Here is a 25,764-nt window from a genome sequence, read left to right as displayed (position 1 = left end):
AATGGGGAGAGGAGCCAATATAATGGGGAGAGGAGCCAATATAATGGGGAGAGGTGCCAGTACTGTAATGGGGAGAGAAGTCAGTACTGTAATGGGGAGAGGAGCCAATATAATGGGGAGAGGAGCCAGTACTGTAATGGGGAGAGGAGCCAATATAATGGGGAGAGGAGCCAGTACTGTAATGGGGAGAGGAGCCAGTACTGTAATGGGGAGAGGAGCCAATATAATGGGGAGAGGAGCCAGTACTGTAATGGGGAGAGGAGCCAATATAATGGGGAGAGGAGCCAGTACTGTAATGGGGAGAGGAGCCAATATAATGGGGAGAGGAGCCAATATAATGGGGAGAGGTGCCAGTACTGTAATGGGGAGAGAAGTCAGTACTGTAATGGGGAGAGGAGCCAATATAATGGGGAGAGGAGCCAGTACTGTAATGGGGAGAGGAGTCAGTACTGTAATGGGGAGAGGAGCCAATATAATGGGGAGAGGAGCCAGTACTGTAATGGGGAGAGGAGCCAATATAATGGGGAGAGGAGCCAGTACTGTAATGGGGAGAGGAGTCAGTACTGTAATGGGGAGAGGAGCCAATATAATGGGGAGAGGAGCCAGTACTGTAATGGGGAGAGGTGCTAGTACTGTAATGGGGAGAGGAGCCAGTACTGTAATGGGGAGAGGAGCCAATACTGTAATGGGGAGAGGAGCCAATATAATGGGGAGAGGTGCCAGTACTGTAATGGGGAGAGGAGCCAGTACTGTAATGGGGAGAGGAGCCAGTACTGTAATGGGGAGAGGAGCCAATATAATGGGGAGAGGAGCCAATATAATGGGGAGAGGTGCCAGTACTGTAATGGGGAGAGGAGCCAGTACTGTAATGGGGAGAGGAGCCAGTACTGTAATGGGGAGAGGAGCCAATATAATGGGGAGAGGAGCCAGTACTGTAATGGGGAGAGGAGCCAATATAATGGGGAGAGGAGCCAGTACTGTAATGGGGAGAGGAGCCAATATAATGGGGAGAGGAGCCAGTACTGTAATGGGGAGAGGTGCTAGTACGGTAATGGGGAGAGGAGCCAGTTCTGTAATGGGGAGAGGTACTAGTACGGTAATGGGGAGAGGAGCCAGTACTGTAATGGGGAGAGGTGCCAGTACTGTAATGGGGAGAGGAGCCAGTACTGTAATGGGGAGAGGTGCTAGTAAAGTAATGGGGAGAGGAGTCAGTACTGTAATGGGGAGAGGAGCCAGTACTGTAATGGGGAGAGGAGCCAATATAATGGGGAGAGGAGCCAGTACTGTACTAGGGAGAGGAGCCAATATAATGGGGAGAGGAGCCAGTACTGTAATAGTGAGAGGAGTCAATGCTTTTATGGAGAGAGGAGCCAGTACTGTAATGGGGAGAGGTGCTAGTAAAGTAATGGGGAGAGGAGTCAGTACTGTAATGGGGAGAGGAGCCAGTACTGTAATGGGGAGAGGAGCCAATATAATGGGGAGAGGTGCCAATACTGTAATGGGGAGAGAAGTCAGTACTGTAATGGGGAGAGGAGCCAGTACTGTAATGGGGAGAGGTGCTAGTACGGTAATGGGGAGAGGAGCCAGTACTGTAATAGTGAGAGGAGCCAGTACTGTAATGGGGAGAGGAGCCAGTACTGTAATGGGGAGAGGAGTCAGTACTGTAATGGGGAGAGGAGCCAGTACTGTAATGGAGAGAGGAGCCAGTACTGTAATGGAGAGAGGAGCCAGTACTGTAATGGGGAGGAGTCAGTACTGTAATGGGGAGAGGAGCCAGTACTGTAATGGGGAGAGGAGCTAGTACTGTAATGGGGAGAGGAGCCAGTACTGTAATAGTGAGAGGAGCCAGTACTGTAATGGAGAGAGGAGCCAGTACTGTAATGGGGAGAGGAGCTAGTACTGTAATGGGGAGAGGAGCCAGTACTGTAATGGGGAGAGGAGCCAGTACTGTAATGGAGAGAGGAGCCAATATAATGGGGAGAGGAGCCAGTACTGTAATGGGGAGAGGTGCTAGTACTGTAATGGGGAGGAGCCAGTACTGTAATGGGGAGAGGAGCCAGTACTGTAATGGGGAGAGGAGCCAGTACTGTAATGGGGAGAGGAGCCAGTACTGTAATGGGGAGAGGAGTCAGTACTGTAATGGGGAGAGGAGTCAGTACTGTAATGGAGAGAGGAGTCAGTACTGTAATGGGGAGAGGAGCCAGTACTGTAATGGGGAGAGGAGCCAGTACTGTAATGGGGAGAGGAGCCAGTACTGTAATGGGGAGAGGAGCCAGTACTGTACCTAAAACCTAAAGCTTTTGGGCAGGTAACACATTCTAATAAAGTGCTATTGGAACTTGTTGACCATGGATTTAGGTCACAGATCTCCATGTTCCTCGAGGCCCCAAATCCTGCCAGCCCGTCCCTCATCGCGCGATGAATAAAATATCACCGGGGCTATTCAATACGGAAACCTAAAGTCGCGTGTCCGGACTCTCTGTAGAGGAGCATTTAGTCATTAACACCAGGGAACATTTCTTCAGCTTTGATCATATTACAGATAATAGTTCTCTCTCATTGTTCCTCCAGGATACGGACGTCATTAGATAGAAGGCACTTACATTTCTTTATATTCTGTTATATTTTACTTCTCTTTACTTTATAGAGAAGGTGAATATGGTTAAAGGGGTCGTCCCAAGATTATAACTTATTACCTATCCACAGGACAGGTAATAAGCATCGCATTCTTGGGGGGTCCCTTGTCCTCTAGTGTGAATGGCACTTGGCTATATTCAGCAGTCCCACCGACCCTTTCACCCTGGAGATGAGAGACCCCCATTCCCATGATCGCTGGGGTCCCAGTGACCTTATCCCTGCCAATCATAAATTTATCACCCATCCTATGCATAGGAAATAAGTTAAAATCTTGGGATAAACCTTTTACAGGGGGTATTCCCACCTCAAGAAGTTATCACCTATCTATAAAATACCCAATAACAAGTTTATCAGTGGGGGTCCCACTGCTGAGACCTTTACTGGTCACAATAAAAGAGGAGAAATATTTTTTTTAGAATGGGGCTTCACAATGCTGGGAAGCCCCATAGAGAATGCATGGAGTGCTGGCTGCACATGAACACTTCATTTCAAGGACAGTTTTCTCCCCATTTTCAAGATCGTGGGGGGTCCCAGAGGTCGGACCCCCCCATCCGACCTCTGGGACCCACCACCGATCTTGAAAACGGGGAGAAAACTGTCCTTGAAATGAACTGTTCATATGCAGCCAGCACTCCATGCATTCTCTATGGGGCTTCCCAGCATTGTGAAGCCCCATTCTAAAAAAATAATCCCTATCCTATGAAAATGGATAACTTCTTGAGACGGGATATCCTTTTAGGTTCTATGGGAGAGCATCATGGACATGCTCTGTGACATGTGCTGAGATTGCTGTGCTGGTGGAGGGAGGAGCCATTTTTTGATAACAATGATGATGATGACGAACACCCATTTTGGTTAGTGCATTTGTTGCGTGTAATCAGGGACATGCACACATAGAATCAAAAGGGGGCTTGAGCCCCTGTCCTTTTAACGCATCTACCCTATAATACCCTCACTGATTGGGACCTCTGTGGGGTCCCATTCAGCTGACATGACTGCCGGGGGTCCCTTACCTCAGGAATATTGTTGTGTTAACATATTTAAGGTTTTAACAAACATTTTTTTAACGAGGGTGCCCTTTTTTTCTACTTAAAGGGGTACTTCGGTGCTCCAGCGTTCTGAACGTTACGGCCAAGCCCCCTCGTGACATCACCCCACTCCTCCTCCATTCATGTCTATGGGAGGGGGCGTGTCAACGACACGCCCCCTTCCATAGACATGAATGGAGGGGGTGTGGTGCAACGTCACGAGGGGTGTGGCCGTGAGGTCACGACCGACCACTGCCACAAAAACCAAGCAGAGGGACCCCCCCAATCAGACATCTTATCCCGTATCCTTTGGATAGGGGATAAGATGTCTAGCAGCGGAGTACCCCTTTAACCCCTGCCCCCCAAAATGTCTTTGCACGTCCCTGCCTGTAATATTAGGAACCTGGGAAAACCAGTCTGTCCATATATAACATGTACATATCCAGTGTGCCCCATAATTTTTTAAGCTACAAATACAATGGGGGGCTTATGTCTTCTGTCCTACATTGTGGATATCTAATATCCAGTTACAGTCAGACTATCATATGCGGGATCTCCAATTTTCCGGATTTAAAGAGACAAAGGCCAATTGGGCCTCGCCATCGCCGCGCGAAGGCTCTCTTTCTGTAACGTTCCGGAATTTAGCGGTTAATCCCAATTGCATGTCGGTGGCGATGGGGTTAATGCGCTAAATCCCACTAGTATTTAGTACAGGCCGCACACAACAGGTGCAGTGACATGAGTTGTCCCTCTACACCCCCCACGCTCTCCGTGTTTCGAGAGATGGTGGACGGCCAGGTCGATGGCAGGATCTTGGCTCTCCTCCAGGACGGCTGAGCCAGCTGGAGGGAAGACGGTTGCGTTGCGAATCTAACACAGAACTTATTCTACATCATCATTCCAGTGTTCCCCCCATAGACCAAACCCCATTCACTGACTGCAGGAAGACATAATAGGACTTAACATTGGGGGGGCACTACAGGGACCCAGACGTTTTAGGAATAACATCATAAGTTTTTCTCCAGATTTATATAGATATATATATATGTTGGCCTGAGGACCATTTCAATAGTCATTTCCAATAGTATTGAAGTAACAGGGTATAACCAGGTATCTACCTAAATCAGTGTTCCCAAATTGTGGCCCTTCTCCAGAGGATCCACATTGTCCCTTAAAGATAAATCAAGGCTTCCCTTTCATCTCATCTCATGCCAGAAGTCTCAAACTGTGGCCCTCCAGATATTGCAAAACTTCAACTCCCACCATGCCCAGACAGTCAAAAGCCAGTCTGCCTTCTCCAGAGGATCCACATTGTCCCTTAAAAGTAAATCAAGGCTTCCCTTTCATCTCATCTCTTACCAGAAGTCTCAAACTGTGGCCCTCCAGATGTTGCAAAACTTCAACTCCCACCATGTCCAGACAGTCAAAAGCCTGTCTGCCTTCTCCAGAGGATCCACACTGTCCCTAAAAGGTAAATCATATCTTACCAGAAGTCTCAAACTGTGGCCCTCCGGATGTTGCAAAACTTCAACTCCCAGCATGTCCAGACAGTCAAAAGCCTGTCTGCCTCCTCCAGAGGATCCACACTGTCCCTAAAAGGTAAATCATATCTTACCAGAAGTCTCAAACTGTGGCCCTCCGGATGTTGCAAAACTTCAACTCCCAGCATGCCCGGACAGCCAACGGCTGTCCGGGCATGCTGGGAGTTGAAGTTTTGCAACATCCGGAGGGCCACAGTTTGAGACCGCTGATCTAAATAGCTATAATACAGGTGGTAAAGCTTTTGTAGTAACAAACAGTATCTAAGCGGGTATCTAACTAATTAGAATGTGGGGCGTCTAGCTAAATCTAACCAATTTGTGCCCAAAACTAGCAGTACCTAAAAACTAAGGGTAGCTACAAAATGGTAGCCAACCTATTATCTAACCAACTAGTAATATCAAAAGGGTTTGGGGATACAGTCAGCAATGGCTTACTTTTACTTTCACTTTCACTTTTCCGCGATCGGAAGGAGTTTGTTAACTTAATCATTTGTGCAATTGTTCATACAAACCACATAACACTAGTGCTGGCAGAACATCTCCCGAATACACGAGGGAACGTGCTGCCCACAAATAATAGAGAATAATGCCCACATAGGAGTGTTCTATTGTTGCCCTTTTGTGGGTATGTTTATACCGGAACAATGATCAGGAACATACAAATGATCATTTGGCCCACTATCTGCCCATAAAAAAGGCCCTAAACCCCCTAGTGTTGTCTAATTTAAGGCCAAACACAATAGAATAAAGTTGGTTAAATTTGGCAATTTCGGTGGGGTTGGCCAAACAGCCAATGTATATGGAGGTGTCACAAACAGTTGGGTGTATTGGATTTCAACATGTCTGATCCTTTTGTTCCCAACATGTTTGGCAGTGACATTTTTCCCCACTCTTTATTCAGAACACTTGCCCGCTTGGCCAAATCACATGACCAGGTTGACTTTTCATTGGATAGGGGTACTTTAACAAACTAAAAGAATCTGACTAGTGGTACCTGTCTTGTTAGGTATATCTAAATAGTAGTATCTACTAGTCTATTGCTATCTAAAGGTAGGGCTGGTGCAAGGACTTCTGCCACCATAGGCAAAAGCCAATGGCTCTGCCCTTTGACACGTCCCACCTTACTACTGGAGTGACACACTGTAACAAACCCCCTCCTCATGTAATCTCCTTACTACTGGGGTGACACACTGTAACAAACCCCCTCCTCATGTAATCTCCTTACTACTGGAGTGACACACTGTAACAAACCCCCTCCTCATGTAATCTCCTTACTACTGGGGTGACACACTGTAAAAAACCTCCTCATCATGTAATCACCTTACTAGGGTGACACACTGTAACAAACCCCCTCCTACTTATGTAATCTCCTTACTACTGGGGTGACACACTAACAAACCTCCTCATGTAACCTCCTTACTACTGGGGTGACACACTGTAACAAACCTCCTCCTCATGTAATCTCCTTACTACTGGGGTGACACACTGTAACAAACCTCCTCCTCATGTAATCTCCTTACTACTGGGGTGACACACTGTAACAAACCTCCTCCTCATGTAATCTCCTTACTACTGGGGTGACACACTGTAACAAACCTCCTCCTCATGTAATCTCCTTACTACTGGGGTGACACACTGTAACAAACCTCCTTCTCATGTAATCTCCTTACTACTGGGGTGACACACTGTAACAAACCTCATCATGTACTCTCCTTACTACTAGGGTGACACACTGTAACAAACCTCCTTCTCATTTAATCTCCTTACTACTGGGGTGGCACACTGTAACAAACCTCCTCCTCATGTAATTACCCTACAACTGGGGTGAAAAGGTGGTGTTGGCTGGGTGAGTGCTTCGAGTGAGCAGGGGCTTTGGATGCTAGCTTGCTACTAACTTTCTTGCAGCGTTCAGAGTGGCGCCCCATCAAACATTAGAAAAAAGTTGCCCCAATCCTTTGATTTCCATGCGATTGGCTGATCATCTAATATGTATCGGGGGCCTCTGAACTCTACCCCCCAATAGATTATGCCGAAAGAATGTCAAAGCCTATGCCCCCCCCCCCCTCTTCAAACTGTTCAGCTGAGCATGCGTGCGTTTGGTCAGGAGGGCAAACACATCTTATAAGACTATTATAGCTAAGCCAACCATAATCCAAGATGGCTTCCTGTGTGCCACATTCAAAAATAATGGAGTAGTCGTAATGTTGGAGTCCGATGACTTGATGGTTGTCGAATGACCCCATTCATTCTTTATACCGCAATATGTGTGAACCTGTAAAGGGCACGTGACAATTTTGGTGACCCAATTAGGGGTCAAGCCACCATTCTCCCCACAAGGAAGGGGACTTACTTATTCACTTACGACCCCTATTAGATTAAACCCTGTTTCCTTGACCTTTCGAAATCGTAACAAGCCATTTCAATTGCTTCCTTCAACCTTAGTTTCACCTTTCGGACATTGAGCAGTTAATTTTATACATCAAAGAAAAACAAAAAAAAAGGAAGCCAATAGACCGGCCAATAGAGCGGCCCGTCATTTTATGGCTGTTAGATGGGCACACTCTGATTCACAAGCAGAAAACAGCTCTGGACTTTTAGTGCTCTCTCCATTGTCTTCGGGGATTGTGTAAATCTTCTTAAGACTTTACGGCCTTATGCTTTATCGGCCCATAGAAAGATCAAAGCTTCATCTCGTCTCCTGTTCCAAGTTTCTCCATTCTCTTCATTTGTAAACTATTTAACACCTCGGCTAGATAAGTTACTTTGAACCTAACACTATATCACTGTCTAAAATCAGAACTGGAATTTAGCAAGTCCATTGTAAGAAAGGTCCCAGTAAGAGAGTCCCCTCCAAATTTGTCAAATTGTCAAGGACTTTCTCAATCTTAAATCACCTTCTGGGAAAGATTGGCAAAAACCAAAATGTCTGCCGTTACAGCAATGGGTTAAAGGAGAATGGCAGCAAATATTTACTTATCCCCTATACACAAGATAGGAGATAACTAGCTGATCGCGGGGGGTTGCACCCCCCGCGATCAGCTAGTTATCACCTATCTTGTGTATAGGGGATAAGTTAATTTTCCGGGCTCCTTAAAAGGGTACTCCGGTGGAAAACTTTATTTTTTAAATGAACTGGTGCCAGAAAGTTAAACAGATTTGTAAATTACTCCAATAAAAATTTTTTTATCCTTCCAGTACTTATTAGCAGCTGTATACTACAGAGGAAATTCTTTTCTTTTTGAATTTCTTTTTTTTTGTCTTGTCCACAGTGCTCTCTGCTGACACCTCTGTCCGTGTCAGGAACTGTCCAGAGCAGCATGGGTTTGCTATGAGGATTTTCTCTTGCTCTGGACAGTTCCTGAGACGGGCATCAGGTGTCAGCAGAGAGCACTGTGGACAAGACAAAAAAAAAGAAATTCAAAAAAGAAAATAATTTCCTCTGCTAAAAAGGATCAAGATTTCTTAATAGAAGTAATTTACAAATCTGTTTAACTTTCTGGCAACAGTTGATTTAAAAAAATAAAATAAAAAGTTTTCCACTGGAGTACCCCTTTAACTCTACATAGTCATATGGGAGCCAAGGATAAGGAAGTTTAACACTTATGGGGTTTTGATGGTTTCTGTCATTTGTCGTTTCGGGACCCAAATGCAAATAGTAAAGATGGTAGGGTTTTGGCCCTAAAAATAATTTTCGCAACAAGATAAAAATTAAATGTTTTAATAAAATAAAATAAAAATTATAATAAAAAGGTATTAAAAAAAAATGATTTCGAAATGATAAACTGTATAATAAGGGTCCCGAGGATATCATGTGAAGGTTATCATAGGCCACCTATGAGACGCGAGCTTTGATATGATCAGGGAGGGGCCTGGGCTCAGTGTCTGCCAGCGTTACCTCCATCGGCAGCCAAGGCCCCCGGGGCATACAAGGCCTTTATTCTTTATTCATTCAAGACAGTTCTGTCTGTGCCGAGCTGGATCATACTTGTCTCTCTTACAGAGACGTAACCTTCCATCCTGATACGGGGAAGTCATATGTTTGCCCTGAACTTGTTTCTCGTTGGCGGGTGAAGACCTCACAAGACCCTCCGGTCATCCCTTACAATGCTTAGCTAATGACATTTCTCCAGTCATGTTGTTCCAGTTCATGTTCTTCCTCTTCCACAATCGGGTTATTGTGTATTTCCAAGTATGGTCTCTTTTCCAAGAAGATAAAAATATTCTCCAATTATCTGTAATTATGGGATTCGCCTCCCTCCTGGATCCACGTCCAGGTCATAGCGAGGAGGGAAGGCTTAGAAGAAGCTGGTATGCACACAGGCCCGTCGCTAAAGGACAGGCAAACCAAGCAATTGCTTGGGGTCCTGAGCTGGCCCGGGGCCCCAAGCAGAGCCGGTGTGAGATTCCCGAACCCCTGCAAAAACCGAACCGCTCCTCCCCTTAGCCCTTTCGCTCTTCCCCTCTGCCTTCGGAAAACTTCGGAGTGCGAAGGGGAGGAGCGAAAGGGCTAAGGGGAGGAGCGGTTCGGTTTTTGCATGGGTTCGGAAATCTCACCTCACACCGGTGCTTGTTGTGCTTCCTATAGGGCTCTATAGAGAGCACTCAGGCGGCTGCAGCACTCCTGGTCACCTCCCGAGTTCTTCCCCTTCCCTGTAGCGTGGCCGAGCTCCTCTACCTCCTGGCTGTCAGTCCGGCTGGGTACCGCGCGGTACAGGAACAGGATTTTCAGTTTCCTGTTCCCGGCCGGACTGATAGGAAGTGTACACTGAGTGCTCACTTCCTTTCAGTCCGGCCGGGAACAGGAAACTGAATCTCCTGTACCACGTGGTTCCCGGCCGGTCTGAGTGACAGCCAGGAGGTAGAGGAGCTCGGTCACGCAACAGGGTCCAGGGAAGGAGCCGGAGGAGGTAACTGAGAACATAGGTAGGGTAGGGAGGGCAAAAAAACATAGTGTGGGGGGGGGGGGGGGGCGAGTAAAAAAAAAAAAAAAAAACATAGGGAGGGGGATGTAATAAGAGTCCTATTTAAAGGGGTACTCCACTGGAATTTTTTTTTAAATCAACTGGTGCCAGAAAGTTGAACAGATTTTTAAATTACTTCTATTTAAAGATCGTAATCCTTCCAGTACTTATCAGCTTCTGTATGCTCCACAGGAAGTTCTTTTCTTTTTGAACTTCCTGTTTGAGTAGGAGCAAATCCCCATAGCAAACTTCTGTTTACCTCTCTTTCCTACAAAACAGAAAATCCAAAAAGTACCAACAGGACTCCAGACCCTTAAATCAGATGCAATAACTTTTGTTATGTTATGAAGCATACAAAAACAATATGTTTTGTAATTGCTTTCATCAGAATATTTCCAGTATTTCATACTGAAAAAGACAGTCAAAAAACTGGCCTCTAGGGGTCCCCATGCCTCCTGGGACATATACCAGTCCTGCAGTGTCCAGCGGTCATCCATGCGTCATGGACACCATGAGTGATTGACAGGGCTGCAGGCAGGTCCAGGGCCCTCTGTGAGTCAGAGCAGAGTGAGGGGGTGGAGTCATCACAATGAGGAGAAGAGAGGGACACGCCCCACTGAGAAAATGATGGCAAGTACTGTAAATAAAGGTAATTCCAAAAGAAATATAGGTCGTAGACGCAGATGGTTATTGTTTTTGTAGACTTGCCGTGAAGATTTTTCACTGTCATGTAGGAATGTTACATGTTTTCGTGTATTTCCACACATGGTGACTTATCTCCTTTGGCCATATTAGAAGTATTTGGAATTAGTCATAAACAACACCGCAATTTGCTTAGCTTTATTACAAGCATTTTATCAATGACAAGCGTGACATTTCACTCCAACATAGGACCAGGTTCTTTTTGCAAATAACATTGCCTCAAGGAAACAATGCAGTAACCCAAGCGTGTCAGCTATTCTTGTAAAAAAAATATTCAGCTTGTGATCTCAAGGGTTGGGAAACAAGTTGTAAGATATTTTGAGACAAGACACGTAAAAATATTCACTTTCCATCCATTTAAGCAGCATTTCAAGTTATATAGACCACATGGGCGCTACCAGGGCCGGCTCTGCCTATTGGCCTAGAGCGCCCTCTTGATGGGGGGGGGGGGGGGGGCGCCGCTCTTCCTGCCACAAGAAAGTTAGACAATCAGCATCTAAACTACTCGCTCAGCCAGCAGCATGAGGAGGACGTTTGTTACAGTGTGTCACTCCAGTAGTAAGGAGATTACATGAGGAGGAGATTTGTTACAGTGTGTCACTCCAGTAGTAAGGAGATTACATGAGGAGGGGGTTTGTTACTGTGTGTCACCCCAGTAGTAAGGAGATTACATGAGGAGGAGGTTTCTTACTGTGTGTCACCCCAGTAGTAAGGTGATTACATGAGGAGGTTTGTTACAGTGTGTCACCCCAGTAGTAAGGAGATTACATGAGGAGGAGGTTTGTTACAGTGTGTCACCCAGTAGTAAGGAGATTACATGAGGAGGAGGTTTGTTACAGTGTGTCACCCAGTAGTAAGGAGATTACATGAGGAGGGGGTTTGTTACAGTGTGTCACCCCAGTAGTAAGGAGATTACACGAGGAGGGGGTTTGTTACAGTGTTTCACCCCAGTAGCAAGGAGATTACATGACGAGGGGGTTTGTTACTGTGTGTCACCCCAGTAGTAAGGTGATTACATGAGGAGGTTTGTTACAGTGTGTCACCCCAGTAGTAAGGAGATTACATGAGGAGGAGGTTTGTTACAGTGTGTCACCCAGTAGTAAGGAGATTACATGAGGAGGAGGTTTGTTACAGTGTGTCACCCAGTAGTAAGGAGATTACATGAGGAGGGGGTTTGTTACAGTGTGTCACCCCAGTAGTAAGGAGATTACACGAGGAGGGGGTTTGTTACAGTGTTTCACCCCAGTAGCAAGGAGATTACATGAGGAGGGGGTTTGTTACAGTGTGTCACCCCAGTAGTAAGGAGATTACATGAGGAGGAGGTTTGTTACAGTGTGTTACCCCAGTAGTAAGGAGATTACATGAGGAGGAGGAGGTTTGTTACAGTGTGTCACCCCAGTAGTAAGGAGATTACATGAGGAGGAGGTTTGTTACAGTGTGTTACCCCAGTAGTAAGGAGATTACATGAGGAGGAGGAGGTTTGTTACAGTGTGTCACCCCAGTAGTAAGGAGGTTACATGATGAGGAGGTTTGTTACAGTGTGTCACCCCAGTAGTAAGGAGATTACATGAGGAGGGGGTTTGTTACAGTGTGTCACCCCAGTAGTAAGGAGATTACATGAGGAGGAGGTTTGTTACAGTGTGTCACCCCAGTAGTATGGAGATAACAAGAGGAGGAGGTTTGTTACAGTGTCACCCCAGTAGTAAGGTGATTACATGAGGAGGAGGTTTGTTACAGTGTGTCACCCCAGTAGTAAGGAGATTACATGAGGAGGGGGTTTGTTACAGTGTGTCACCCCAGTAGTAAGGAGATTACATGATGAGGAGGTTTGTTACAGTGTGTCACCCCAGTAGTAAGGAGATTACATGAGGAGGAGGTTTGTTACAGTGTCACCCGAGTAGTAAGGTGATTACATGAGGAGGAGGTTTGTTACAGTGTGTCACCCCCGTAGTAAAGTGGGACGTGTCAAAGGGCGGATCAATGGGCAGAGTCATGGGGGCAGCAAAATTAGCTTTTGTCTAGGGTGGCAAAAATCCTTGCCCCAGTTCTATGGGCCTTTCTATAAAACCAGAAGCCGTACACTAAAGCTGATATGATGCGTTGACGTCTTTGGACATAGAAGGAGTCTATGAAGTGGTGTAGGAGTGCTCCATGTCTCTGGCTCTCAGATTGGCACTTAGAAGTTAGGAGTTAAACATTTATTTTTAATAAATTTTATGAAACCTGTTAATTTTTATAGGGGTCAGAATTGGACAAATTTCCCCTGTATATGTCCATCCTGTGATGTCACGCATATATAATTAGTTATGCAAATTAGCATGGCCGGTATGTTTTTTTTTTTGCAAGAAAGCTGGCAACCCTAAATGGGCCACAGGTGCGGGGACATCGCAGGAATCCATCTGTCATGTATCGGTGGTATAGGATTCCCCCATAACGTTGACAGATGTTCCTATGACAAATGGGGATAAAATTAGCCGTCCTGAGGAAGAGCGTCTGGATTCTGTCTCCTCCGCCGGCTGACAGATCAGCTGACACTGGCTGACCTTTGTAGAGCACTATTTGATAACACAGATTTCCTGCCACGAAAGCAAAAAAAAAAAAAATTATAAATTTATAAGCCGGTCACGTCATTTATAATTTTTTTAAATAAAAAAATGTAATTATTTTTTCCTGTTTTCCACAGGTGTTAACGTCATGCTAAGAAAAATAGCGGTGGCCGCAGCCTCGAAACCTGCGGTGGAGATAAAGCAGGAAGACGAGTCCTTCTATATCAAGACCTCCACGACTGTCCGCACCACCGAGATCAACTTCAAAATCGGAGAGGAGTTTGAGGAGCAGACAGTTGATGGGCGTCCCTGCAAGGTAACTAGCTTCTCTTCTCAAAAATATTTCGGTGGTGCCGATGAAACTGGTGGCATAGTCACCATTTGGGTTACAGGTGAAGTATCCTTCTTGGCCTTTACCGAAGCAAGACAAAAAAGAAATTCAAAATGAAAAGAATTTCCTCTACAGCATACAGCTGCTAATAAGTACTGGAAGGATTAAGATATTTTAATAGAAGTAATTTACAAATCTGTTTAACTTTCTGGCACCAGTTGATTTAAAAAAATATATATATAAAAAAAAAAAAGTTTTCCACCGGAGTACCCCTTTAATACGCTCGGACATCCTCTCTGCCCTCACAACAGTGTAACCCATTGTGCCTACAGCACCCCTATAATAACTCAAACCACAGTGCCACTATGACATTGCCATTCATAATGCACACTGGCGCCATAGTGGCCATAACAATGACACCCGCAGAGCACTAGGCCCCGAAACACTGGCGCCACATAGTCCCCACAACACCTCCATAACAGAACCTACCAGAGTGTCTTATAACAATGTCACAGGTAGGGTCGCCACCTTCCGTGCTACTTTGCATAATTAATTATATATGCGTGACATCACAGGATACACATATGTGAGGAAATTTTGTCCTATTCTGACCCCTATAACTTTTTTATTTCTCCTTATACGGGGCCTGTATGAGGGTCATTTTTTGCGCGCGGATCTTTAGTTTTTAACACGACCATTTGTGTTTTGATGTGACTTTTTGATCACTTTTTTTTTTTTGCACTAAGTTACTAACTACAACTCCCAGCATGCCCTGATACAGTCTGAGGCTCAGCAGCTGCCCCAAATGAAAACTACAACTCCCAGCATGTTGGGCTATATAGTAGTATATAGTATAGATCAGTGTTTCCCAACCAGAAGTGCCTCCAGCTGTTACAAAACTACAACTCCTAGCATGTTGGACTATATAGTAGTATATAGTATAGGTCAGTGTTTCCCAACCAGGGGCGCCTCCAGCTGTTGCAAAACTACAATTCCCAGCATGTTGGACTATATAGTAGTATATAGTATAGGTCAGAGTTTCCCAACCAGGGGTGCCTCCAGCTGTTGCATAACTACAACTCCCAGCATGTTGGACTATATAGTAGTATATAGTATAGGTCAGTGTTTCCCAACCAGGGGCGCCTCCAGCTGTTGCAAAACTACAACTCCCAGCATGTTGGACTATATAGTAGTATATAGTATAGGTCAGAGTTTCCCAACCAGGGGTGCCTCCAGCTGTTGCATAACTACAACTCCCAGCATGTTGGACTATATAGTAGTATATAGTATAGGTCAGTGTTTCCCAACCATGGGTGCCTCCAGCTGTTGCAAAACTACAACTCCCAGCATGTTGGGCTATATAGTAGTATATAGTATAGGTCAGTGTTTTCCAACCAGGGGTGCCTCCAGCTGTTGCAAAACTACAAGTCCCAGCATGTTGGACTATATAGTGGTATACAGTATAGGTCAGTGTTTCCCAACCAGGGGTGCCTCCAGCTGTTGCAAAACTACAACTCCCTGCATGTTGGACTATATAGTGGTATATAGTATAGGTCAGTGTTTTCCAATCAGAGGTGCCTCCAGCTGTTGCAAAACTACAACTTCCAGCATGCCCGGACAGCCAACGGCTGTCCGGGCATGCTGGGAGTTGTAGTTTTGCAACAGCTGGAGGCGCACTGGTTGGGAAACACTAGTATAGTATATGGTGCAACATTCCGGGAGTTGGAGGATTGGTTGGATAAATTCCAGCCTATTGATATAAAAATACCGGCAGGGTGGCCAAAATACCAGGTGGCAACCCTAGCCACAGAGCTCCTTAACACAGCAAAGCATAGCGCCCCCTTAACAGCATTGGCACATACTGCATAACAACGCCAATGTGCCCCATAACGGAGAAGAAGAATTGTCAGTAAGAGTGCCCCCACAACACTACCAGTCACAGATACCCTATAACTCGTGCCCGCCGCACATCATTCCCCAACATATGTGTGTGTGGCCGCCATAACAAGGTGCCATTCATGGTCATGTGACTTCTGCCGTTTCCCCCGCCATCCCCGCAACATCTCGCACCTCTCTCTCCCTTCCTGCCTCCACTCCAGGTTCCCGGCGGTGGATAGAAATCCAAAACATGAACGTTACCATCGCCGCCTGAGACAAGTTATTTTACTGCAGACCATACGCGATTTAATACTATCATTTATTTTTGTCAAAAAAAAAAAAAATATACCCATAAAACCCCATTTTTGGATTTCGACTCACAGGTGCCCCAAAACACAGCTTTCATTGTTTTTGGAAAAAAAAAGGGGGGGGGGGGGGTCTAGTTATTTTAAGGACGCCTATCCCTGCCATTGGCAAGCCATTAAATCACGGACCAAATCCGTTCCTGTTTTACGGTGTGCGGGGAGATTTCTAATAACGCATTAAAGGCTAATGACAAGCGGGAAGGAATCATTTGGCGTCCCCGTCCGGGGTAATGAGTCATAAAGCTATTTATTTATCGCGTGTCGATTTCCACAATTAGCCCGACATGGCCCCGTGTCCTCACCGCAGTCAGCGAGGCTTGTATGGGAAGTTATAAGGAGTCCTAGTTCTGAAAGGGTGGAAACTGGAATCTTCGCGCACCCCCCCCCCCCCCCCCCCCCCGTGTCCCCGCCGGTGCGGGACGGTTTTAGGCCGCACTTAGAGGCGATCATTGAGTAACTATTTTAGCAGAGAGGAAATTGCAGTTCTCCTGGATTGCTTTCTGTCAAGCCATTTGCGGTTGGGTAAGGTGAGGTTATGTTGAATCCTTGCCATAAAGAAATTCAGCACCGAGGTGAGACCTTACCCGATCCCTACATAAGCCAAACACTTCTTACTTACACTCCATTCACAAGTGGAGGGAAGAAAAAAAAAAAATTATATTGCAGAAGTTTCTTTATTTTTTAGATTTAAAGGGGTACTCCGGTGGAAAACATGAACTGGGGCCAGAAAGTTAAAAAGATTTGTAAATTACTTCTATTAAAAAATCTTAATCCTTCCAGTACTTATCATCTGCTGTATGCTCCACAGGAAGTTCTTTTCTTTTTACATTTCTTTCCAGTCTGATCACAGTGCCCTCTGCTGACACCTCTGTCCATGTCAGGAACTGTCCAGAGCAGGAGAGGTTTGCTATGAGGATTTGCTCCTACTCCTGCACTGTGGTCAGACAGAAAAGAACTACACGACTTCCTTTGGAGCATACAGCAGCTATTAAGTACTGGAAGGAGTAAGATTTTTCAATAGAAGTAATTTACAGATCTGTTTAACGTTCTGGAGCCAGTTGATATAAAAAAAATATGTTTTTCACAGGAGTACCCCTTTAAGGATAAAAAAATGTGAGAATGTGCGCACTTTACAAATTCATGTTCTCTCGGGACCCTCACTCCTGTAGGTGGAGCATCAGGAGATGCCTTAAAGGGGTACTCTGCCCCTAGACATCTTATTCCCTATCCAAAGAATAGGGGTTAAGAGGTCTGATGGCGGGGGTCCCCCTGCTGGGACCCCTGCGATCTCCATGCTGCACCCGACGTTCGTTTAGAGCATCAGGTGCAGCGCCGGAGGCTCATGACATCATGGCCACGCCCCACTCCTGACATCATGCCCCCTCCAATAAACTTGCATTGAGGGGGCGTGGCCATGACAGCACAAGCGACGTCATGAGCATCCACCCAGCATCGCCAGTCAGCCAGCACGGAACAAATGTCCGGGGTGCCGCAGCCGAGATCAAGGGGGTCCCCAGCGTCGGGACCCCCGCGATCAAAACACCTTATTGTGGTGGCCCAGTACGGGAGGTGTTACCCTGTCCTGTCAGGCAGCCTCCTGCAGTGTCCCCTTGGCCAGTGACCAGATGACCCAAGGGTGGCCTATGGTCTCCCCCATATAAGCCCTGGGAGGAGCTAGCTCACTCTCTTGCTTCCTTCTGAGGTCAAGTCGAGTCCTAGAGAGTCCAGAGTCATAGGAGGCCTCAAGTCCCGTCCGCAGCTACAAGTAACCACAATCTCAGTATTGTCAGTCATCAGTCAAGTAAAGTCACAGTCATCATTTGTCAAGTCAACGTGGTCTGCATTAAATTGACCCCATCTCCTACAAGTCCCAGCAAACCCTTAAGGTCTCTGAGTCACTGGTCACCTCCGTGGTCCTGGTCCTGAACTGTATAGACTTTACCATCTGTCTACCCTCAGTAAAGCTACCGTTGTCCGTAACTTGGTGTCAGAGTCATTATTTGCCATCGTGCCTAGCCCAGGATCCAGCGCTATACCTTCGGGTGGTATTGAGGATAAACCATGCCCTGGCGTCACGAATACAAGGGCTTACTGCCATCTGCCCCTAGGGAAATTCCATCTGCCCTGCATCTCACACCCCGTACCACATTATCCCCTATCCTTTGGAAAGGGGATAAGATGTCTAGGGGCAGAGTACCCCTTTAACACCTATTATGAAATAGCAGGAATATTCCTTGTCAGAAGTCATTACCTTATAATAAAGAGAGGCGGACAACGCATGGCATGGTGCCACCTTGAACAAAGGCTTCAGACGGTCTCCTTCAAGCATGACAAGTCTTGGAATGGGTCGCACACACTGTTTCTTCCAGTCGTACATGATTCTGAACTCATTATCTGATATACGACTCCCGCCGCTCGCTTCAGTGACTCCTCTTGAAATTCTCCTTTGTTCTTCCTCTGGCTTAATAATATAGACGCATGTATCTTCTGTTCTTTATATGAAGGGCCGAAGCCTGAGGGACGTAAATGGAGGTCAGGGTGTCATACATTGCATTCTGGCTGACACAGAAATCTAGTTTTTGGTGGTCCATCATGGCGTCATAAGTGGATTGTAGGGTGGATAAGATTTCTGATCGCGGGGGTCGTCCCGCAACTTCGCTCCGTGGCGGATGACTGGCTATGCGGGGTGGAGGCTCGTGACATCACGGCCCGCGCCCCCTCAATGCGAGTTTATGGGAGGGGGGCGTGACGGCCGTCACGCCCCCTCCCATAAACTCGCATTGAGGGGGCGCGGCCGTGATGTCACGAGCGGGGCATGACCCGTGATGTCACAAGACTCTGGCGCTGTTCCGGGACCGCCGCGATCAGACATCTTATCCCCTATACTTTGGAGAGGACAGGAGTTTCTTCAGGGTACAATACAATACACACAATGTCTGTACAATACACACAATGTCCTAAAAAAGTAACATGGAGCCGCCCCCCGCCTCGAGCAGCTATCCCTGGCACAAGTAAAGAGTAGTACAGAACATTTATTACCTCCCTGTACTGTAGGGGGCGCTACCAGACACCAGTCAGTGCATACACTTCAGTAATACAGGTAAAGAGTACAGAACATGTAATACCTCCCTGTACTGTAGGGGGCGCTACAAGACACCAGTCAGTGCATGCACTTCAGTAATACAGGTAAAGAGTACAGAACATGTAATACCTCCCTGTACTGTAGGGGGCGCTACCAGACACCAGTCAGTGCATACACTTCAGTAATACAGGTAAAGAGTACAGAACATGTAATACCTCCCTGTACTGTAGGGGGCGCTACAAGACACCAGTCAGTGCATGCACTTCAGTAATACAGGTAAAGAGTACAGAACATGTAATACCTCCCTGTACTGTAGGGGGCGCTACCAGACACCAGTCAGTGCATACACTTCAGTAATACAGGTAAAGAGTACAGAACATGTAATACCTCCCTGTACTGTAGGGGGTACTACCAGACACCAGTCAGTGCATGCACTTCAGTAATACAGGTAAAGAGTACAGAACATGTAATACCTCCCTGTACTGTAGGGGACGCTACCAGACACCAGTCAGTGCATACACTTCAGTAATACAGGTAAAGAGTACAGAAAATGTAATACCTCCCTGTACTGTAGGGGGCGCTACCAGACACCAGTCAGTGCATACACTTCAGTAATACAGGTAAAGAGTACAGAACATGTAATACCTCCCTGTACTGTAGGGGGCGCTACCAGACACCAGTCAGTGCATACACTTCAGTAATACAGGTAAAGAGTACAGAACATGTAATACCTCCCTGTACTGTAGGGGGCGCTACCAGACACCAGTCAGTGCATACACTTCAGTAATACAGGAGTTTTACCAGTGAATACCCATTCTGATTGGTCAGTTCTTTCAGCCATTCACTGATCTGGACTGTCTGTACATTGTATGATGAGTCTGGTTTCAATGTTCCTAGTTACAATGGTCCAGAAAAGACCGAAAATATTGTATGATGAGGCCATTGTAAGTTGAGAGATCACTGTACTCACATATCTGAGGTTGAAGGTCCAAGATGCTGCCCATACATAAGACCCCTGCCCAACATCTTAGGTGGGACAAGTATTTGGGCAGCCAATATCTAGTCCTACACCTACACTCAGTACATGCCAATGCGACCACGCTGGACATGCATTGTTGTGGGAGAATCGGCATCTGCCGAAACATTCAAGCAACAAAAACTTAAAATTCCTAGACCCTACTCTGTGCGGACTCTTAAAGGATCCATCAGCGATCGGTAATGACTGCCCCCATTCACTTTCCACAGTCACGACATTGATGAATCAGGGAAATGTGGAAGACAAGAGTCAATTGAGTGTGTTAAATTTCTCAAGGATGAACTTCCACCAGGTTGGGCGTCCGTCTCCTGCACATGATGGATGACGGTGATGGTTCTCCCGTCTGGAGGGCCTGTTTGTCATGTCATTAAGTGTCTCCTCCTTTTATCTTTGCCTTTCCTCAGAGCCTGGCCAAATGGGAAAGTGAGAACAAAATGGTGTGCGAACAAAAGCTTCTCAAGGGGGACGGACCCAAGACGTCCTGGTCAAGAGAACTGACCAACGATGGAGAACTTATCCTGGTAAGAAAAAGCAGACCTCTATTATGTCCAGAGAGAGTGGACATGAGCTGATCCTTATCAGACGCATTGTTATCATCATGTTGTGTGTATATATTAGGGGATTATTGACCTTTAACCTCAGCTATCATTAGCTTTTAATTCTGTTTGCTCTTAGGTGTCTATGTTCTATTACAGTGGTCTAAAACTGTGGCCCTCCAGATGTTGCAAAACTTCAACTCCCAGCATGCCCGGAGAGTGAAAAGCCTGTCTGCCTTTTTCAGAGGATCTACACTGTCCCTAAAAGGCAAATCAAGGCTTCCCTTTCATCTCATCTGTTACCAGTAGTCTCAAAACTGTGGCCCTCTAGATGTTGCAAAACTTCAACTCCCGGCATGCCGGGAGAGTCAAAAGCCTGTTTGCCTTCTTCAGAGGATCTACACTGTCCATAAAGGGCAAATCAAGGCTTCCCTTTTATCTCATCTGTTACCAGTAGTTTCAAACTGTGGCCCTCCAGATGTTGCAAAATTTCAACTCCCAGCATGCCCGGAGAGTCAAAAGCCTTTCTGCCTTCTTCAGAGGATCTACACTGTCCCTAAAAGGCAAATCAAGGCTTCCCTTTCATCTCATCTGTTATTAGCTTTTAATTCTGTTTGCTTTGAGTTGTCCATGTTCTATTACAGTGGTCTAAAACTGTGGCCCTCTAGATGTTGCAAAACTTCAACTCCCGGCATGCCCGGAGAGTCAAAAGCCTGTCTGCCTTCTTCAGAGGATCTACACTGTCCCTAAAAGGCAAATCAAGGCTTCCCTTTCATCTCATCTGTTATCATTAGCTTTTAATTCCGTTTCTGCTTAGTTGTCCATGTTCTATTACAGTGGTCTAAAACTGTGGCCGTCTAGATGTTGCAAAACTTCAACTCCCAGCATGCCCGGACAGCCAACGGCTGTCCGGGCATACTGGGAGTTGAAATTTTGCAACATCTGGAGGGCCACAGTTTGAGAATACTGGTAAAAGAGGAGATGAAAGGGAAGCCTTGATTTACCTTTTAGGGACAGTGTGGATCCTCTGGAAAAGGCAAACAGGCTTTTGACTGTCCGGGCATGCTGGGAGTTTTGCAACATCTTGAGGGCCACAGTTTGAAACCACTGTTCTATTACGTTGATAAAATCTAAAGGTTAAATTGGCCATAACGTAGATATTTTTCCTCTTTACCGACCCCGTCCCCACCCCCACCCACCTCATAAACATGAAAGTCTGGAACACAAAACATTAAAGGGGTACTCTGGAGGGGGGAAAAAAAACATTTTCAAATCAACAGGTATCAGAAAGCTCTAAAGATTGGTCAATTACTTCCCTATAAATATCTTAATCCTTCCAGTACTTATTAGCTGTTGTATGCTCCAGAGGAAGTTGTGTAGTTCTTTCCATTCTGACCACAGTGCTCTCTGTTGCCACCTCTGTCCGTGTCAGGAACTGTCCAGAGGAGGCGCAAATATCCATAGTGAACCTTTCCTGCTCCGGACAGTTCCTGACACGGACAGAGGTGGCAACAGAGAGCACTGTGGTCAGACTGGAAAGAACTACACAACTTCCTCTGGAGCATACAGCAGGAAATGGAAGAGATAGCCGTCAGAACGAACATATAGCTGACACTTATTGGAAGTGTAAGGGCACCTTTAGTTATCAAGCCCCCTCCCATAGACTTGCATTGAGGGGGCGTGGCTGTGACATCACGAGCAGGACGCTGCCGTTACATCACGAGCCTCCGGCGCTGCACCCAACGCTCTAAACGAACGCCGGGTGCAGCAGGGAGATCCTTTGGATAGGGGATATGATGTCTAGGGGTGGAGTACCCCTTTTAAAGTATATTACAAAAGTTACAAGACAGTCGTAACACCGACGGGTTTCCGGTGCCAAGGCACCCTTAGTCATGGTTGATGACTAATGGTGCCAATGCGCCAGAAACCCGTTGGTGTTACTTTTGTAATATGCTTGACACTATCAAATAACCGGAAGCCTTTTTTAACTGCATCTGCCGGATCCATTTTAATTCTACATGGCCAGTATTCATTGGTTCATTTTATTGACGATCTATGATTAATGGCAATAAGTTAACTCCGAAATTACATAGGAATATCCATGACGACCATAAATTAACCTGCTTTCATTGTTCTACAGACCATGACCGCCGATGACGTCATCTGTACACGGATTTACATCAGAGAATAAACCAACCCGACCGCCCAAGAGGCCTGAGGCGCAACCTTCTCCGACCAGTAGTCTGAAACCCTATATAACACTTATTATGAAGCAGAGAGTATCCCGTTTACAACAACTCAATGATATACCAACGTCTGTCCTCTAACGTCCGCCATCTTTTATTAACCCAATGGAAGACGGTAGAATTGGCTTCAACTCCATACCAAGGGTGGGCACCAGGCGTTACCTGGACTGTGAATTGACAATGGGGGGGGTGGACAATGGTTGAATTGTCAGCTATTGTTTGATAATATATAGATTAGATGGACCATTCCAAATCCCTCCCCCACCCTTTTATTTTTTTGGGGAAACCTCTGTCGGCCATTTTGAATGTACAGCCATCTTGTTTTGCCTATTGTTTTAAGATGAGCTACCAACCAAAAAAAATGTGTCGCAGGGAAGGCTTTTGGTAGAGACAAAGATGTGAATATGTAGTAAGTAACAGTACTAAATAATACCCGAAGGCGTTTTACCGTATTATTAGGTTATAATTCGCACTGGATAGTAAAATGTGCGCAAATTGAGCGTATGTAAAAATGGAGGAAAATCAGACTGTGGGCCAATGTGTCCTTGAAAAGTGAATCTTATAGTCAGAAGAAAAAGTAATGGCTTTCAAGGCAAACACCGGATGACTGGCGATGCGGGGCGAAAGCTCGTCGATGGTGCCCCGCTCGTGACGTCACGGCCATGCCCCCTCAATGCAAGTCTATGGGAGGGGGCGTGACGGCGTCACGCCCCCTCCCATAGACTTGCATTGAGGGGGCATGGCAGTGACGTTACGAGCTGGACGTGGCGTCGCGAGCCTCCGGCGCTGCACCCGATGCTCTAAACGAACACTGGGTGCAGCAGGGAGAACGCGGGGGTCCCCAGTGGCGGGACTCCCACAATCAGACATCGTATACCCTATCCTTTGGATAGGGGATAAGTTATAGATCGCAGCGGGTCGGAGCGCTGGGACCCCCTGTGATCTCCTGAACGAGGCCCCGGCAGTCTGCCGAAGGCAGCTTTCCGAACCCCGCAGGTCACACCCCCTCCATGTATCTCTATGGGATATATGGAGGGGGCGTGTCAGCCTGCGCTCCGTGCTGGAGTTGGCACGCCCCCTTCCAGCAGACTGCCGGGGCTCGGTTCAGGAGATCGCGGGGCGCCCCAGCACTCGGACCCCCTATGATCTATAACTTATCCCCTATCCTTTGGATAGGGGATAAGTTATTTTCACCACAGAACTCCTTTAAAGGGGTACTCCGGTGGAAAACTTTTTTTTTTTTTTTTTTTAATTTAAATCAACTGGTGCCAGAAAGTTAAACAGATTTGTAAATTACTTCTATTAAAAAAAAATCTTAATCCTTCCAGTACTTATTAGCTGCTGAATACTACAGAGGAAATTCTTTTTTTTTTTGGGAACACAGAGCTCTCTGCTGACATCATGACCACAGTGCTCTCTGCTGACATCTCTGTCCATTTTAAGAACATTACAGAGTAGGAGAAAATCCCCCATAGTAAACATATGCTGCTCTGGACAGTTCCTAAAATGGACAGAGATGTCAGCAGAGAGCACTGTGCTTGTGATGTCAGCAGAGAGCTCTGTGTTCCAAAAAGAAAATAATTTCCTCTGTAGTATTCAGCAGCTAATAAGTACTGGAAGGATTAAGATTTTTTAATAGAAGTAATTTACAAATCTGTTTAACTTTCTGGCACCAGTTGATAAAAAAAAAAAAAAGGTTTCCACCGGAGTACCCCTTTAAAGCTATCGAAGGTGTATGGCCACCATCAGATTGGCCAAGGGGCAAAATTGTAAAAGTCGTCTGATATTTTAGTTTTTACGGAAGGCGACCATCTTGTCTGCTTTTACCTTATGAACAAAAAATGTCCAAAAATGTACCAGCGCCCGTGAAAATAGATCTTTGTGGATTATGTGACCGGCTGTAACCATTTTATACATTTTGTATGTATGTAAACACGTGGCTAGAGAATGTAGTGCTGCTAGCTATAAGGATTATTCTCCCAGGTAGAAATGTCTCACGTGGCTTTTTTCTAGTTTACGCATCATTACTGTATTTATTTGTTAATATGTTTTTCATTAATTAAAGAAAAAAAAATCTTAACTTGTTTGTGTGGGATTCTGACTTGTTTTGAATGAATTTTGGCAACATACTGAATTCATAAGTTCATTATAGATAAATACTGTGGAGTTTAAGCTTGCATGGGATAGACATAAGGCTATCCTTCATATAAGATAGCGATAAGCATAAGGCTATCCTTCATATAAGATAGGGATAGGCATAAGGCTATCCTTCATATAAGATAGGGATCGGCATAAGGCTATCCTTCATATAAGATAGGGATCGGCATAAGGCTATCCTTCATATAAGATAGCGATAAGCATAAGGCTATCCTTCATATAAGATAGGGATCGGCATAAGGCTATACTTCATATAAGATAGGGATCGGCATAAGGCTATCCTTCATATAAGATAGGGATCGGCATAAGGCTATCCTTCATATAAGATAGAGATAGCTATAAAGCTATCCTTCATATAAGATAGCGATAAGCATAAGGCTATCCTTCATATAAGATAGAGATAGCTATGAAGCTATCCTTCATATAAGATAGCGATAAGCATAAGGCTATCCTTCATATAAGATAGGGATCGGCATAAGGCTATATCCTTCATATAAGATAGAGATAGGCATAAGGCTATCCTTCATATAAGATAGGGATCGGCATAAGGCTATCCTTCATATAAGATAGAGATAGGCATAAGGCTATCCTTCATATAAGATAGCGATAAGCATAAGGCTATCCTTCATATAAGATAGGGATCGGCATAAGGCTATCCTTCATATAAGATAGAGACAGACATAAGGCTATCCTTCATATAAGATAGAGATAGGTATAA

The 25,764-nt window shown here is 45.7% G+C and overlaps 1 protein-coding gene across 1 annotated transcript in view; it reads left to right on the top strand.

The window, feature by feature from the left end:
- The window catches only part of CRABP2 (cellular retinoic acid binding protein 2), a 35,070-nt gene extending 10,956 nt beyond the window's left edge, over positions 1 to 24,114 (top strand). The window contains exons 2-4 of the mRNA XM_056545311.1: positions 13,553 to 13,731; positions 20,512 to 20,628; positions 22,784 to 24,114. Coding sequence (XP_056401286.1) covers positions 13,553 to 13,731; positions 20,512 to 20,628; positions 22,784 to 22,834 — 347 coding nt within the window. The 3' untranslated portion in view covers positions 22,835 to 24,114. The remainder of the gene's footprint in view (positions 1 to 13,552; positions 13,732 to 20,511; positions 20,629 to 22,783) is intronic.
- Positions 24,115 to 25,764: the final 1,650 nt, after the last annotated feature.

The sequence above is a fragment of the Hyla sarda genome, chromosome 11, assembly GCF_029499605.1.
Source record: "Hyla sarda isolate aHylSar1 chromosome 11, aHylSar1.hap1, whole genome shotgun sequence".
In the NCBI taxonomy this organism is placed as follows: Eukaryota; Metazoa; Chordata; class Amphibia; order Anura; family Hylidae; genus Hyla; species Hyla sarda.
Note: the sequence above shows the minus strand (reverse complement) of the source record. Positions and strands in the feature narration are given on the sequence as shown.